The sequence below is a fragment of the Globicephala melas genome, chromosome 13 (genome assembly GCF_963455315.2).
Source record: "Globicephala melas chromosome 13, mGloMel1.2, whole genome shotgun sequence".
In the NCBI taxonomy this organism is placed as follows: domain Eukaryota; kingdom Metazoa; phylum Chordata; class Mammalia; order Artiodactyla; family Delphinidae; genus Globicephala; species Globicephala melas.
The window spans coordinates 73,138,574-73,156,224 of record NC_083326.1 but is presented as its reverse complement, the minus strand read 5'-3'; the positions used below and the strand labels follow the sequence as shown (position 1 = coordinate 73,156,224).

The window sequence follows — 17,651 nt, the reverse complement described above, 5'->3', positions numbered from 1 at the left end:
AGAAGATCTTGGGCCAAGTGGGGGGGGTTGGGTTAAACCACTCTTGGGTCCAGATCCTTTTTTTTTTTTTTTTTTTTGGGTCCAGATCTTAATCTCACTAAGGAAATCAGGCTCCCGGTTGGCTGGAGCCGGTGTGTCGGACCTTTCTCCATACTTAGTACCCCATGCCCCTCCACCCCCCATAGAGGAAGAGAGATGAGTTTTTCCAACATTTACTGGAAAGCCTGTTGCCATAGCAATGGTGAGGGGTCAACAGAGGTGAAGCACAGAGGTGTGGAGTGGGCAGGCCTCTGCTCTCTAGCAACCTGAGATGGTAGGCACCTCACCGCGGTACTCTGGCCCAAGAGTCTTAGTTTTGTTTGTTGCTAACCACTTATATTAGTGAAAAATAACCCCACTTAGTTTTTGGCTGGGGCCTTGTCCTAAGACTTCCTCTCCTGGGTTTTCTTACGGCTTCTACTTGACTCCGTCTGTTGCTTCCTCAAGCCTTTGTCCCCAGCTCATTTCCTCTCTGCTCTGACTTGACTGTTCTTTTTGGTCACCGCACTTTTCAATCCAGCTCCATGGCTTCTCCCTGCCCAGGGTGCCTGCCCTCAGCAGAGGGGTCCTGGAGAAAGAGGCCACTTAAATGTATTGTCATAGCGACCATTCATGAAACACTCTCCCTGGCGCCAGCAGAGTGCTTTTCGTTGCTGTTTTCATCTCCTTTTTTAAAAATTTATTTTATTTATTTATTTTTGGCTGTGTTGGGTCTTCGTTGCTGCGCACAGGCTTTCCATAGTTGTGGCGAGCAGGGGCTACTCTTCATTGCGGTGTGTGGGCTTCTCATTGCATTGGCTTCTCTTGTTGCAGAGCACGGGCTCTAGCTGCGTGTGCTTCAGTAGTTGTGACACACGGTCTCAGTAGTTGTGGCTCGTGGGCTCTAGAGCACAGGCTCAGTAGTTGGGGCGTACAGGCTTAGTTGCTCCACAGCATGTGGGATCTTCCTGGACCAGGACTCGCCACCAGGGAAGCCCTCATCTCCTCTTTACAACCCTAGGAAAGACCAGTGACTAGCCTGACTTATAAATAAGAAAACTTAGGCTCACAGGGCATAAATGACCTGCCCAAAGTCACATAACTGGTAGGTGGCAGAGTGAGGACTGGAACTTAGCTCTGTCTAACCGCAAAGCCTGTGCTCTTAACGTCATGATGTACTACTTTTAAGAAGGAACCTTTTGAATGTAGATAACTGAAGAAGCTGGGTGTTGGTTACGTGGAGGTTTATTATATTATTCTTTCTCTAAAAAGAAATTAGCCTTTTAAGACTTAGTGATACAAAGTGCGTAAGTACATTTTAAAAATCGGGGGACTTCCCTGGTGGCACAGTGGTTAAGAATCTGCCTGCCAATGCAGGGGACACGGGTTCAAGCCCTGGTCCAGCAAGATCCCACATGCCACGGAGCAACTAAGCCCGTGTGCCACAACTTCTAAGCTGCGCTCTAGAGCCCATGAGCCACAACTACTGAGCCTGCGTGCTACAACTACTGCAGTCCACGCACCTAGAGCCTATGCTCCGCAACAAGAGAAGCCACCGCAATGAGAAGCCTGCGCACTACAATGAAGAGTAGCCCCTGCTCACTGCAACTAGAGAAAGCCCGCACGCAGCAACGAAGACTCAACACAGCCAAAAACAAACAAATAAATAAATAAATAAAATATTAAAAAAAAATTTATATGGGGTGCAGAATGTGAAAACTCATCTTTCTTAGTCCTACCTCTTTAATCCCTAGAGGATATACAGGTGTATTATCTTTGGTGTATATCTTTCATTTTATATGTATTTATATATATTTATATGTACGTACACACATATTTACATAATATATTTGCACATGTGCAAGTGTGCCTTTAGAATTCCATTAAGGAATTACTGAATCAAACAGTATATGCACGGGACTTTCCTGGCAGTCTAGTGGTTAAGACTGCGCTTCCACTGCAGCGGACTCGGGTTCAATCCCTGGTCAGGGAACTAAGATCCCACATGCTGCGCAGCGCGGCCAAAAACAAAACAAAACAAAAAACGGTATATGCACTTAAAATTTTGAAAGTTCTGCCCTCAGCAAGGCTATGTGAATTTCCACCCACCAGTCTTGTGCTGTACGACTTTGGAATATGCCATGAATCCTTTTTGGAAACAGGTGGGATATAAATAATAAATTAATGCTTTTAAAGAACAGCCCTCAGCCAGGGAGAGAAGTGACTTGGGTACTATGGAAATCACTAGCTCTGTTTCCCAGACCACAAGGCCTGCCTGCAGTCCCAGCCACGACTTGCTGATTCGGTGGATGCCATCTTTAGGGAAGCAGCAGGAAGGAGGACTGAACTTCCCTGGCTCGGCAGAAAAAAGCCCTCTGATGTCCTGCTTACCTTGGCCTCATCAGCTCTGGGCCCCACCTGCCTGGCCTGATTTGAGGCAGACTGCCTGGCAACTCTGGAACTGCTCTGGAAAACAGCCACTGTCACACCTCTTACAGTGAGGAAAATAACCAGCTTAAGGAGAGGGACTTGAAGAGCACCAAGCTGCGGTGAAAGGGAGGCCAGCCTTTCCACTCCAGTCTTCCCACGTCTGGCCCAAGGAGACATTGGGGTTGCTATTTAATGCAGTCAATCTCTATTTTTCTTTTTCCACCCAACAGGGAATTAGTATATGTACTTTTCAGAAAACTTTTTTTTTTAAAGAGCCTTTTGACATACCTTAGAAAGATTTGGTGAGGAGAGACAGAGGCAGATTGGAGGTTATGGCCCTAATTTTTCCTACTGCCTCTTAAAAAGGAATATTTAAGGATTTTTTCCTTTCTTTCTGTGTGTTTTCTATTCTCCTAAAGACATAATCTTTTGCTTTTTAACCACAGTTTATAGGTAGTGATCAGAGAGAGTACAGGCCTCAACTCCCTTATATGGCAGTATTTATTTAAAAATTTTTGAGCAGAAAAAAGTGATCAAGTTTGAGGTGGCTTTTAAATTTTAAGAGATTATAATAAGTCTCCTTTGACTTAAGAGTCTGCCTTCCAGATGCAGATCCTAAGTTAGTTAGTTAGTTTTATTTATTTATTTATTTAAAGGTATACAAGCAGCCCATGATCATATGCTTGTTGTGATAAAATAGTATAGAAGTAGCTCTAAAGAGTGTCAAAAGTGAATATATCCCCCTTTAATCCCTTCCAATTCTCTCCTCCCCCAAGGGAACCTCACTTAACTGTAGTGTATATCCAAACCCCTTCCTGTGTAGTTACAGATAGAAATACTCATATACTTTCAATTTTTTTTTTTTTTTTTTTTTCAGTACGCGGGCCTCTCACTGTTGTGGCCTCTCCCATTGCGGAGCACGGGCTCCAGACACGCAGGCTCAGCGGCCATGGCTCACGGGCCTAGCCACTCTGCGGCATGTGGGATCTTCCTGGACCGGGGCACGAACCCATGTCCCCTGCATTGGCAGGCGGACTCTCAACCACTGCGCCACCAGGGAAGCCCTACTTTCAAATTTTAAACAAATGGGATTATGTGCTTTGCTCCCCCCACCTCAAACTATCTGAGATCTCTCCATACTAGTAAGTAGAGATGGACCTCATTCTTTTTAACAGCTTCATAACATGAATGGGTGCAACTATAACTTGTTGTAATTTTTCAGTTTTACAAATGGTCCTGCAGTAAACATCTTTGTGCATACATGTAGGCTAAGTTCCCGGATGTGGAATTGCAGGTAAACGCGTCAATACGTTTGTTATCATCCCTAAAAAGAGAAAAGCTGGGATCCAGGTAACTCTAGTCCTGTTGCTGAGGACAAATGTTTAGTCAGCAAGTGATTGTGTGAAATGGCTCCATGCTAAACTCCCTTCTTGGTGATTCACAATCAAGTAGCATATTAAGAGTTCTGGAAATTCTTCAGTAACCACTTACTGCTGAGTAGTTTAAAAAGAATTGTTTGCAAAGGGAAATTGCAATGTGCAAATGTGTAATTCTTGTACACATCTTAAAATTTCCCTGAACAGTTTGGGAAGTCTCCCCCCGGGTGGTAATCTCTCAAAGACAGGACAGCATTTAGATAGGAACTGGCCACATACTGTTCCACCAGGCTGGGCAGCTGAGGTGGAGTCAGGTTTGGATTTGGTCCAGGAACCAGGCGAGGCCTGTCAGCCACTCCCAAACCCCTCGGATGAGAGGGATCCAGCAAATCCTGCATAAATCAAGGCTTTGAGGCTGACCAGTGGGGAGACGGGTGGAGTTTCACTTCGGCCTGAGTCTAAGAGGTGACATCAACCTAACACACACACTTTGCATCAGTCAGGCCCAAGCCTCCAACAGAGAAGGGTGTGGATCCAGAACCTCTAGAGAAGGAGCCACTTGGGGTATAAGAGGGCAGTGTCCTCCCCCCTCCCACTCACCTCCTCCAGTCCTTGAAATCATGGTTAATTTCCATGGCTCAGTGCAGATGTCACCCCTGAAGCCTCTCCCCTAGCCCCTAGACCCCTCCTGTGTGCTCTGGTAGCACCTCTGCTTCAGCAATTAGCAGTCTGTTTTGTCTTCTGGTTCATTCATACTTATTGGGCTGATCTAGAGGAAGGGCCACATGATGAATTATGTACTTCACAGTCTTCCCCAACAAAGTGGGAGCTCCTCCGTAGCCCGGTGCTGTTCAGGCCTTCCTTCACTCATTCATTCATTCGATCATCATTGAGCACCTACCATGTGTCAGGCATTAGCTAGACTGCCTGAATACAGTGGTGAATACAGCAGACTCAATCCCTCCCTCTTTCGTATTCTTATATTCCCTGTAGCCCAGCCCAATGTCTAGCCCAAAGCCTGACACAGTACGGTTTAGAAATGGCAATCTAATTGGAAAGCTGCCTTTGCATAGCAAGAACTGTCTTACCTCCTAGACTACAGATGAAAAAACATTTTCTCAAGATGCCTCGTCTACATTTTATGTGATGGAAAGTCATTTGACTGTACGGGATATTTTTTTAGACATTTGGGGTGACCTCGGGGGCCTGATGGAGAATCTGGAGTGCTAAGGTGCCAGCCACCTGGCTGGACCAACGCTGGCGGGAGGGCGCTAGCGACGCGGCCCGCAGGTCCCGCCCCCACAGGCCCGGCCCCGCCCCCGCTCTCCATAGTTACGGCTGCGGAGGCGGCGGCCATCTTGGCGGCGGAGCGATGAGCGGGTCGAATTCTAAGGCTGCGGCCGTGGGGTCGGCGGCTGGGCCCGGGGGGCTGCTGACTGGCAAGGAGGAGAAGAAGAAGGCTGGCGGCGGCGTCCTGAACAGGCTTAAGGCGCGGCGGCAGGCGCCCCACCACGCGGCTGACGACGGCATCGGGGCAGCGGTTACGGAGCAGGAGCTGCTGGCTCTGGATACCATCCGGCCCGAGCACGTCCTGCGCCTCAGCCGGGTCACAGAGAGTAAGTGCGGGGCAGGCCGCGCCCTCCCCTCGCGCCGGTCCCTGGGTCCCTTGTAGCCTAAGCGGAGCCAGCCGGTTGCCGCTCGGCCGGCCCAGGGTGTCCACCTAGGCGCCTCCGGCCGGCCGGGCCGCGCTGCCCACCCTCACCTAGACCTGGTCGGGAGGGGTTCTCGTGGGCTTGACTGCCCTCCTCTGAGTCCGGCCACGCTAGGCTTCCTTGTGGCCCGTCCCCGCTGGGCCCTCAGGCCCGGCCGTTCTCCTCCTCAGCTGGATCTGTTTGGGTGGGGGCCCGCCTTGGCTTAACCGGATCCTCCTGACCCTGGGAAGTGGGCCGCTGCCCCCCAGCCATCAGTGAAGTTCCTGACGAGCTAGGCGCCCTCAACCTGTCTACAGCCAGCTTCTGCCGCCCTCTGCCAGCCCAGACCCCTACCCTAGCTGCTTTCTCTGCCTTTCCCTCCCCTCCGGCCCCTGACAGCCCCGCCCCCTTTCCAGCCTGCCTTGGCCCCCTACCTCTTTGGGTCCCTAGCTTGCCCCTTTGTGTGCAGGTGGACTCCTCCTTCCTCAAATACATTGCCGTGGCATTTCGTGCCGCATTAAAAAAATATTAATAAAGTTTCAGTTCACGTACAAAACCAAAACGTGAATCCTGCTTTTGACACTTGTTCCAGTGAATTAAGAATATGTCAGGGTGTCAGAGATGCATTTCTTGCATAAAATGCAACCGTCCTACACCTTTTCATTGATAGTACGAAGGGTGGGGAGAAATATATAGCTCACCCCCTGTCCTGGTTTTCCTCTTTTCTGTTCTCTTCCAGGCCAACCCCTGACTTGATGCCTTTTTTCTTGCTGCTGTTCCCCGCTAAGAGTTTGCAGTCAGTTGGTTAGACCCTGCTTGCCCAGCCGGCCCTGTCCTCCAGACTTCTAACGTTGAAGCACCAGCACTCCCTTGATGAATTAAAGGCTGCCGTCCTATTATCTGCTGAACTGCTTTAGTCGGCAGCCCAGGGGTGCTCAGGTGTCCCTCAGGGAGATGGAGGCCGCCCCCAGTGATTTGAGGATGACAGTTTGGGGGGATAGGCCTTGGTCCAGCCTGTATGAAAGGGAATTCCCATCTCCTAAAATAGCTTTAATTTGAGTCTGGGTATTTTCATATCCCCATTTTCCATCACTGTTTGGTTTGGGACTGTCCTTTGCATGCCTGAGTATATCTTTAGAAGGTCTTGCTATTCTGTTTCATAGAAACATTGTGAAAAAGCTGCTTCTGTTCTGACCCAGATTTCAGTTGGGGCTCTGAAGGTACGGAAATGCTCACCACCTCACCTTTCTCACCCCATGCTTTCTCCTGATACCAAAGGTGAATTAGGCCACTCTAATGCCTGGCCCTACGCGGCGTTCTAGGAGAGCACTCAGGTCCTGTGTAGGAGCTTAAGCGTGGTGCCATTGCCCAAACACACCTCAGCAGCTTATTGGAGAAAGTCACAAGTCAGCTTGGTGACCTCTGGATTCTTTACTCTTCTTAAAGTCTGTTCCGTTCAGCAGGTTATTTATTGAGTCCCCTCTAAAGGTGCAGAACCAATCTCAGCACTTTTGGGAGTTACAGAATAATCAGTAGCTCTCAAGTTTGCCATCTTATTGGAGAGTCAGCTCGTAAAACATGAAACAGCTAATGCAAACAGGCAGTACAAGATAAAGTGTCAAAGTGAGTTGTGGAGAAGATGCTCTCAGGAGTCATGAGAGAAAGAAATCAATGAAATTGTCTTTGATCAGTACTGTTTTGATTAGTTGATCAGGTTTCTGGGGGCTCTCCTTCACTTTGGCCTCACGCCCTCCACAGCAGATCCGTCCTGCTGCCTGGGTAGGTATGGCCCACCACCTGGTTTTGTGCAGCCCACAAGCTAAGAGTGGTTTTAACCTTTTCAAATGGTTGGAAAAAAAAAAAAATCTTGGGACACATGGTTATATAAAATTTGTATTTCGTGTCTATAAATAGTTTTATTAGAATACAGCCACGACATTCATTTCCATGTTCGTGGCTGCCTTTGTGCTACAGCGACACAGCTGAGTAGTTGTGATAGTGACTGTGTGGCCAAAAGCCTAAATTATTCATGATCTGACCCTTTACAGAAAAAGTTTGCTGATCTGTGCTTTGTGATACGTTCAGCAAACATGCACCATATTAGCCATTAGATCAGCATAAATGTTTTAAAATGGATTTCTAAAAAAAATTCTATCCTGCTGTGATATCCAATGAAAGGTTTATAGGCCATTTTTGAAGTGTTTCCAAAGAAATCCCCTTTTACCATCCCTATTTCTAAAGTGTTACAGTAATCTTTCATCCACACAAGCCCATGCACTTTTTTTCTTTCTTGGATCCCCTAATTCTCTCCACACAACTTTTGCTTATAACATAAAAGGAAGTTTTGGGGTGTATTTTAAGTGAATTGTGTAAGAAAAAAACCTGAGTTTGCTTCAAAACTTGAGAAAGAAATGGTGGATTTGGAGGATTGTTTAACGGCATTGGTCTCTCTCTCATTTTCAGATTATTTGTGTAAACCCGAAGACAACGTCTACAGTATTGATTTCACACGCTTCAAAATTCGAGATTTGGAGACCGGGACAGTGCTTTTTGAGATTGCCAAACCTTGTGTGTCAGGTAGGCCTTAGTATTGCAGTAGTCACTTGACAGTTGGAGCAAAAGGTCTTTCACGCTTGAGTTTTTGTGTGCCATTGCATCCTGTGTCACAGACTCCAGCGGCCTGCTTCCAGCCGCCTCCTGAAGCCTGCCTGTGGGCCTGTTGGCTTGAAGCTGTGCTGAGAGGCTGATGTTTGTTGAGTATCTACTCTGCGCTGGTCACTGTGTTCCACATCTTTCTGTTTACATCAGTTCATGTAATCCTCACACCTCCTTGGGGGGTTATTATCCTTATTTTACAGATAAGGGAACTGAGGCCCAGAATTTCCAGGTGACTTTTCTAAGGTCCTCTGCCCTTTGATCTTACCATGTTTCCTCCACTTAGGAAAGGAATCCTTGAAATTAAACTCCAGTGAGGAAGCCTACCTGAACCTTGAGTCCTGGGGACACTCTGGAAGGGTGATACGGAGGATTCTAGTCCAGATCATGAGGCAGTGTCTTCTCACGCCCTTTCCTTTAAATAGTGTCTCAGATTTCCCAGTAAGTCCTAGTTTGGACTTTAATGTCTGCCATTTTCTGGATGAACAGAAGGCCCAGACCTGTGAACTCATCTACTTGGGACCCCTTAAGGTAGCTTTGAATGGACACTTCCTGTGCTTGTGATGCAGTTCCAGGGTGATTCATTTCTGACCAGGGGACCACATGTAGGTCTTTGGAGCACATCACTGGAAATGGAGCACCCCCTGGAGTTAGTTACTAGAACACCAGCCTAGATAGTCCTTCAGAGTATCAGTCATGGTCTGTGTTGATGACTCTTTTTGCCAAGCTTTTCTCAGCTGATTTGCTATTCAGAAAGAGCCTGTAAATTTGGTAAGACAGCTGTTGGTAACCCAGGTAAGTCAAAAGGCTTTCATGAAAAAGTCTCAGCTCAGGTTAATTATACAGCCAAGGCTAGAGCACTGGTCTCCTCACCCCATCCAGTATTCTTTGTTTTTGAAATTAATTAATTAATTTTTGGGCTGCTTTGGGTCTTTGTTGCTGCACGTGGGCTTTTAGTTGCAGCGAGCAGGGGCTACTCTTCGTTGCGTTGTGCAGGCTTCTCATTGTGGTGGCTTCTCTTGTTGTGGAGCATGGGCTCTAGGCATGCGGGCTTCAGTAGTTGTGGCACATGGGCTCAGTAGATGTGGCTCGCAGGCTCTAGAGTGCGGGCTCGGTAGTTGTGGCGCACGGGCTTAGCTGCTCTGCGGCATGTGGGATCTTCCCGGACCAGAGATCGAACCCGTGTCCCCTGCATTGGCAGGTGGGTTCTTAACCACTGCACCAGCAGAGAAGTCTCACCACCCAGTATTCTTTATGCTGTCATAATCTAGTACTGACCAGGGCATCTAAAGGCTCAAGCTTGTGGGTACTTAAATCTTGTATTGGGAGGGTCAGGGCCAGCCAGCTTCCTGGGCCTGTGCTGTTCGTATCTCTAAGCCACAGGTCCTAGTACTTAAGATGTTCCCAGGACCCCAGGGCTACTTCAGGTGTATGGATTTGCATGAGACTGGGCTCAGAATAGTCATTTCAGTATAAAACTAAATCTCAAGAAGAAGGTCAGCTGCAGATACTGTAAAAATACCTTGATTTACGACCCATCCAGTCTTTACCTTTAAGGATCTTGATTCACTAAGAATATGCACGCACTGATTCAGTGCCCTCCTACAGCACTTGTTCGGATGAGTTCGAATCCCTGAGAAGGTTTGGTCTGATCCTTTTTGAATCCCATTGTTGGAGCCAGGGCTGTGGAGTCTCTGACTTTGAACCCCTACTCAGTCTGGTTGCCCAGCTCCTCTTGGGCTTGTCACAGGCAGAGATGTTTGATGCTAAAAAAGACTCCTCTTTTACTGCACCTATGTTCAGCCTGGAACTGGAAAAAATACCCTTGCTGGATACTGGGTGGCTGTAGCTATTAGAGAGGGAACTAACTCCTTGTTTACATTAGAATGTTCTCTGATTCATTTTACAAATCTTTCATTCCTGGGTTCAGGAGTGGACTAGACCAGAGCCCGTCGTTACTCTTGTGGACCCTCTCTCAGGTCTCACATGTTGGTTCATGGCCCATCTGCTTCACCTTTTCCCAGGTGCTTGGAGTGTTGGGCCTGGTATGGCCTGGAATAGGCATTAGTCCAAGGAAGTGCAGTACCCCAAGGCTATAGGTCAATGTCTTCCATTTAAATAGCACAATTATTTCTAGGGATTTGTCTTTGCTATGTCAGAAATTTTTGCATTTTTTGAAGGTGCCTTTTGAATAGTTTCAACTTTTATAGCCTCATTCTTTTGGTTAGCAGCAAGCACTTTAACTGGGTCAACAGCAGACCTAGTCTGTATAGCAGAGACCACGTCACAGCCACCCAGCTGGTGTTTCAGACTTCACCGTTAGGATATGGCCCAAGGCCCCAGATTATATAAAAGGCAAACAGCTTAGTGTTTAAGAACAGGCCTTGAGTCTGACGGACCCACATCCCTGCTCCCTCCATTTACTACAGGCGTACCTCATTTTATTGTGCTTCACTTTACTGTGCTTCACAGATATTGTGTTCTTTACAAACTGAGGGTTCGTGGCAACCTTTCATTGAATAAGTCTATTGACTCCATTTTTTTCAACAGCATTAAAAAAAATTTTTTTTTATTGAAGTATAGTTGATTTACAGTTTTTTTTTTTTTTAGTGTTGTGTTATTTTCTGGTGTACAGCCAAGTGATTCAGTTATACATATGTATATTTTTTCATATTCTTTTCCATTATGGTTTATTATAGGATATTGAATATAGCAGCACTTTTTTTTTTTTTTTTTTTGCGGTACGCAGGCCTCTCACTGTTGTGGCCTCTCCCGTTGTGGAGCACAGGCTCTGGACGTGCAGGCTCAGCGGGCATGGCTCACAGGCCCAGCTGCTCCACGGCATGTGGGATCCTCCCAGACCGGGGCACAAACCCGCGTCCCCTGCCTCTGCAGGCAGACTCTCAACCATTGCGCCACCGCGGAAGCCCCAGCAGCATTATTTTTAAATTAAGCCGTATGCATTGTTATTTTTGGACATAATGCTATTGCATACTTAATGGATTATAGTAAAGTGTAAACATAACTTTTGTATACACTGGGAAACCAGAAATTTCATGTGACTCTCTTTATCATGGTGGTCTGGAACTGAACCCGCAATCTCTCTGAGGTCTGCCTATATCTGGGTGACTTTGGACACGTTAGCTAATCTCTCTGAGTCTGAGCTTCCTGGTCTTTAAAGTGGAGATAAAATGAAGACAAAATCTACAGGATCACAGGATCCTGTGAAGCGTGCAGCACGGGGCCTGGAATTACAGCATGTGCTCAGTGAGTACTGGCTGCCCTGCCATATCGGTGTCGGTACTGCTGATCGGTCGTGCTCTTTGCCGAGATGGTGATTCAGCTTCTGTGTGCTCTTGCAGACCAGGAGGAGGAGGAGGAGGAGGCGGCGGCGGCGGCAGGCGGAGATGTGGATGTCAGTGCTGGCCGCTTCGTCCGCTATCAGTTCACGCCAGCATTTCTCCGCCTCCGCACCGTGGGCGCCACGTGAGTACCAGCATTTCCTGAAGGGGGGACGTTCTTCTGGTTCAGAGAAGAATGTTCTCCGTTAGGTTTGGGGTTGGCTTTAGAGGAGGGAGGAGGCAAAGTCAGGCTCACAGAGATTTATTCTGCAGGGTGGAGTTCACGGTGGGAGACAAACCTGTGTCAAACTTCCGGATGATCGAACGGCACTATTTCCGGGAACGCCTGCTGAAAAACTTTGACTTTGATTTCGGCTTCTGCATTCCCAGCAGTAGGAACACTTGTGAACATATCTATGAGTTTCCCCAGCTTTCTGAGGATGTCAGTACGTATCCCCTGACTTTCAGAACATCCTGGATTCTTCAGGCTAGAGGAACAGACCTTGAAATGAAATCCATCTAGTCCAACGACCTCATTTGCAGAGAAATAGGGACATGATGCGTCTCTAGTCTTTCGACCTCAGGCTTCTCGTTTCCTATTGCTCCTGTCTCATGTTTCAAACTCTGACTCTGCCTGCATGGGAACACTGAAGGTTTTAATACAGGCCATCCCTTTTAGATGCCTGCTGCGGGGAAGAGAGTGGCTGAGGGAGATAAGAGGAGGCCCCTGACAATCCCTGGGAGTCCAGTTCAATACACGGCCAGTCATGGTTTCACTGTGTTCTAGTCACCGGCTCCTGCTCGGCACTCCTTTTAGCCCTTTGCTTTTTCCCTAATCAGAACTACATGGGAAACTGTGAGCTAAGTAGAATTCTAGTCCTGAGGACTACCTCTTTCTCATTCTCTGCAGGTAGAAGGTTAATTAGATGAAACTGTTAGAATAGATCCAGCAGGCGCTAGGAAGCTGTTAGAGGTTCGGAGCAGAAGGAGTAACGTGAGGGAAGCCGTGTCTGAGGAAGAGTCACCCTGTAGTTCTGGGGAGGAAGAACTGGGGAAGGCGCCGGAGGGAGAAGGCTGGGCCGGGGAGGAGATGGACTGAATGACAGAGGAAGAACAGGCTGTGTATTCCCATGGCTTCGGTCTGGCCCTCTCACATTGGCATCCCCTGTGAGGAATTAGGGAAGGTTGTTCTAGAGCAGTCAGGATGTGAGTGGGATCCTGTGAGTAGTGGTGGAGTTTAGTTGGATTGTTGGCGAAGGTCTACATACACCGACCAATTTTCTCAGAATCCCAGGTCCTTAAAATTGTCATTTTCTGACAGGTATTCTTGACTGGTGCAGCAGTACTGTTCCCAGGTAAAGTGAGGATTGCTGAGGAGTGCGCAGGGCGTTGATGACCGCATCAACTGTTAGGATCCTCGTTTGAAGCCCGCTCCCCAGGCTGGGCTGGGATGTGTAGATGCTTGCGAGAAAAGATTATGTACAGTATTTCAAGTTTTTATCTAAGGCCATGTAACTTTTTCTTCTTGAAGCCAAGTAAGCTAAAAGAGCGTGGGGGTCAGTACTCTGGATATGAACTAAATAACTCTGGCCTGGCTGAGTCCAAAGAACTTGAAACAGTCAGCTCTCCTTTTGAGAACTGTGGTCAGCAACAGCATTTCCTCCAGAGGATTCAGAATAGCATGTGACCGTTGACTCAGAACCAACCAGAGGTAGTGACTTGCAGTTCTCTTGACCCTCCAGTTACGGTTAAAGAGGTCGGGGCAACTGCCAGAACAAACAGAAGATTTAAATCTGGATCCCAAGACAAGCTCACCCTTTGGTGGATTGTTGGCAAGTTAATACCCCGAGCCACCTCTGGAGAAGGCTCCTTGCCCTTTGTGCCCCTACATCCATGCGCATCTGGGATTCCTTTGTTGTCAGGGTTGCCTGCGGGACGTGAGCACAGTGAGGCGCAGCTTTCTGAATTTGGACCAGAGTGTCTAGAGGTGGGGACCAGAAGCACCAAGTCAACAGGCTGCTGTGGTGCCTGTTGGCAAATGGGCGGGCACCTCTCCCTGGGGTTCTGACGGAGCACCAGGCTGGCGATGGCCTCGGAGGGTCAGGTCCAGAGCTGGTTGCATCCTTCTGTTGAAGTGGACAGCATGCTCAGTTTGGGGGCCTCTGTGGTCCCCAGGTCTCCCCAGCTCTCAAGGCCTGGCTCCCTCTGTTCTGACTTCATTATTCTGACAGAGTGTGCTCACATTTTCAGGAAGGGCTGGTTTACGAATTTTAGAGGGAATGCTAAGTTTTATCCCACCTGGCCCATGGGGCAGACTCACACATAAGTCTTTGCTTTTTTCCTTTCCCTGACTTGCAGTTCGTCTGATGATTGAAAATCCCTATGAGACCCGTTCTGACAGCTTCTACTTTGTCGACAACAAGCTGATAATGCACAACAAGGCTGACTATGCCTATAACGGGGGCCAGTAGCTGTGGCAGGAGCGGACGGGGAGGTGCTTTGCTGTGGCCCAAGGTCCTGGTGCACGGAGGTGGCTGAAGCTGCGGTCTGTCAACACACATCTGGAACCTGGCCCCAGGAAGCCGAGGCTGGGGTGGCAGTTTCCTGTGCTCCAAGAGAGGTGCCAAGCAGTGCTGTGTTTCCTTCCCCAGTATTTTTTCTTCCTTTTTTCCCTGCCCCTTAGGTCACGGAGGTACTATAGTAAAACTTAGCATAAGCCTTCTGGAATCCAGATAAAAATAGAAAGTTTATTTTCATGTAGTCATGGCTCCTCTGGGTTGTCCTGTTGAGCCTGGGTCTCTCCAGGCAGAGCTGTGCCGGGGAGAGAAGGCTCTTCTGTAGGTTCAGGGGCGCTGTGGGAAGCTGAGACTCCTCTCTCGCCTGCGGGGTCGCCATCAGCACACTCTGACCTCAGCCTGTGCATCGTCCTAAACCAACTCGGGGGGCAGAGGGAAGGAGTGGTGCCAGGAGTTGAGGCACTGGGGTGGGCAAGGCTGCCAAACTGAAGGATCTGTCTTACGTAGGGGCCGCTTATCTGTCTGACTTCTGGATCCTCAGCCGGTCCTCCTGGGGCTCCACTGAGGTTTCAACCTGGCAGTGCCTTCCTGTTCTCCTTCCAGAGGAAAGATGAGCTTGCTCTGCTTCTCCTGGCTCCTAACTTTTGAGTTTCTCCTGAAATACAATGTGTCAGTTTTGCTCTTGGAACTGTAGTATCTCTGGAGGCCAGAGCAGGCCTTATTGTATTTTGTTTTTTTATTTCTAAGCTTCTTGTGGGGAGGCTTTATAAAATGTCAGTGGCATTCCCAGCATATAGGATGTGTGGCGAGACTTCTGATAGTATCAGTCAGGCTCCCGGGGCTAATCTGGGTCATGTCGTACCTGCTTTTGTACTGAAGTAGTTCCTGGAATCATCCTGGCTGGTCAGACCTAAGTAATGTGTATTCTGGTCCTTTGGAATGGTTTTGGAATGTCTGCCACTTGGAATGGCTTTGGGCGTTGGGAAAGGGGGAAATCAGCTGAGGTGGCCTATCAGAGAGACGTGTTCTCAAAAATCTTCCTCACACATCCCTCAGGCCTCACTGGATGGGCTGTCCGCGCTTCAGCTCCCTACTGTTGTCCGACAGTGCGGGCGATTTAAGTGCTCAGGCCCAACTCCTGACCCTCTGATAAGACTGTTGCTGCGGCCAGGGTTTAGCATTGCTAGAAAGGTCACAGTAGGAAGGGCCCAGGTACGTGGTATCTGTGACCAGAGAGCTGTCTCCCTAGGTGCTTGGGAGAAAGGCCAGGTGGAGCCAGGGAGAGAAGGGCCAGCGCTTTGCCACAGATGCTCCTGTGCTTTCACTGACCGGTGTTGCTCCCTGTTTGCATTCTAGAGCGTGAGTGGCCTTGAACCGTGGTCCAGTGCTTTTTGTCAGGCCAGAGTCTGGGCTGTGTCAGATGCTGGCAACTTCCTCACTGAGAAAACCCTGGTTAGCCCTGTGTGCTGGCACTGCACCTAACCCCCGAGGGAGGAAGAGACCGGGTTCCCTGCAGGGTGGGCTACTCATCCCCAGACCGGTGAATCCCAGAACTGGAGTTGGCTGCAAATCCAGGTGCCTTACGTGTGGCTCCATCCCATACACTGCCGGACAGACATCAGCACTGCCTCTTCACCTTCTGTTTCTCACTGGGGCTCCCTCAACAGATTTGTGTTCACTGAGCTTCGGAATAACCCCTTCTCTCTGTGACAGAACCCAGTCTGGAGAGTTTTTCTACTATTTGATGTTTAATTATTATCTAGGATGTGGTTTCTGGAGCTGCCCAGAACTCTGCTCAGTAGAGTGTGTCTTGGAAATGTGTCCCAGGCAGACCACGTCTTGTAGGCTAGTGGGCTGTCTCTTACCTGCAGTGTTAGCTTTTGCTGGGAAGAGGGCCGAGGAGGCAGGCATTCTGGCTTGAATAGTGCTGTATCCTCTTCCCAAGAGCTTGCTTTAGTCTCACTGGAGACCGTTTTGAGGCCATGCTTGATCTGTGCCCAACAGCACAGGGATTTGCTATCTTCTGCTCCTGAAGGTCTGGTGTTCTGTACCTGGGACTCTGGATTCTTGTGGCTAGCTACTCAGGAAACCTTGAGAAGCATTACCTCTCTGGGGTGTTAGCTAGGGTAAGTCTGAAATTCAAGCTTTTGTACCCGAACTGGGGAGAGAATTGGAAGTCATACCTTCTCTGAAAGTAGCCGAACTCATCAGAAGCTGAATCAGGAGGCCGTGTTGTTAAGGAGTCTGGGCTATTGATAGCAGTTACCTGTGGGCAATAAGATAGGAGGAAAAAACCTACCTGCCTGGGGAGACCATGCCCTCTGTTCAGAGCTGGTACCTGAGAGGAAGCGCCTAAAGGTAACACATTCCAGCAGACTGACAGGCCCAGCTGGCGCCTGGGGGCCTGCTGCCTGCACCCCTCCCTCTCGTGTCTTGCTCCTTCGTGTCCCTTTGGCCTGGAGTCTCCTGGGAGAGTGACTCTCTTTTCCTGTGGAGCTTTTGGGCTAAGATGCCCTTTCAGCTGCTGCAAAGAAGATCCTGGTTTATTTTATTCTATGTTTTAAAGAGTAAACAGAGGAAATAAGTAAAAGTAGTCCTGGGATAAAGTAGGTCATCCTCTCCTCGTGTGTTAGCTCAGAGCTGTCTTGCAAGGAAAGTACTTTTCAGGGCCTTGTCGGCCTTCCTGAAGACCTCACAGTCTTTGGGCCATCCAGTTCTCAAATAGGGGCGGTGATTTGGGGGCGTTGGGGCTATGCAGAGACTGGAGATTCTTGACGTGGCAGTAGCTGGGGGAATCTTCAGCTTGTTTCTTCAGTTGAAGTGGGACTCATTTCCGGAATGGACTTAATAGGCTGTGTCTAATGTACAGATTGGGTGAGTCTTGCTTTAGTGTGTCTTGCCACCCTCGATAGGCTCCCAGGGTACTCTCTTTTTTTTTCTGTAACGTCCCTTCCTTCTGGTGGCCATTGTCACTCTGACGTCAGTGAGGTTGGGGAATGGGGACAGTTCTCAGAATCATAGCACAGACTCGTCTGTGTGTGTGGACCCCTGATGCAGAGGGTGCTGCCGTGCCTGGCCCAATTGTCAGATCACCATGTTTCTCACATTCCGTGTCACAGGACATCTTAGGTACAAGAAGGGTCTGGTGGAGGTGGATTTACCCCTTGTTGCACAAAGGATCATGTAAAGTCACTGAACTTGTGAAAGTCTATTTTTTTCCCCTGTATATCTATTTTTCACAGAATGTAAGAAGCGTTAATGACCTGGTCTGTCCTTCTTCCCCTTTCCCCTTCACCTGAGGTCCTCATTCCAGTTTGTATTGTCTTTGTGTCCAAAGTAAACTAGGTGACTTATTTGTATAAAATGTTATTTTGCCACAAGAGACAGTAATAAAAGAAAGATTTTCACAGTATGCGCGTACCCTCTCTGGTCTCCTGACTGGGCCCCTTGAGTCACGGGGCGGGCAGGTATGGAGTGGGGGTGGGCTCTGAGTTTCTTTACGTGGCCTTTCTGTAAGTATTGGTTTAATGAGTAGAGCTGGTTTCTAGGGTGATTAGGGCACAGTATTGAGCTTTAGGCTTAGTATTTTTTGCTTTACATTTTGATGGAGTTCTTTGAGAATTA

General features: G+C 48.5%; 1 protein-coding gene across 1 annotated transcript; it reads left to right on the top strand.

The window, feature by feature from the left end:
• The first annotated feature begins 5,126 nt into the window (after positions 1–5,126).
• UNC119B (unc-119 lipid binding chaperone B) lies at positions 5,127–17,439 on the top strand. Its single transcript, XM_030860565.3, has 5 exons — positions 5,127–5,440; positions 7,979–8,092; positions 11,533–11,656; positions 11,785–11,957; positions 13,870–17,439. The coding sequence occupies exons 1-5, from the start codon at positions 5,197–5,199 to the stop codon at positions 13,980–13,982; spliced, it is 768 nt and encodes a 255-aa protein (XP_030716425.1). The 5' UTR covers positions 5,127–5,196; the 3' UTR covers positions 13,983–17,439.
• Positions 17,440–17,651: the final 212 nt, after the last annotated feature.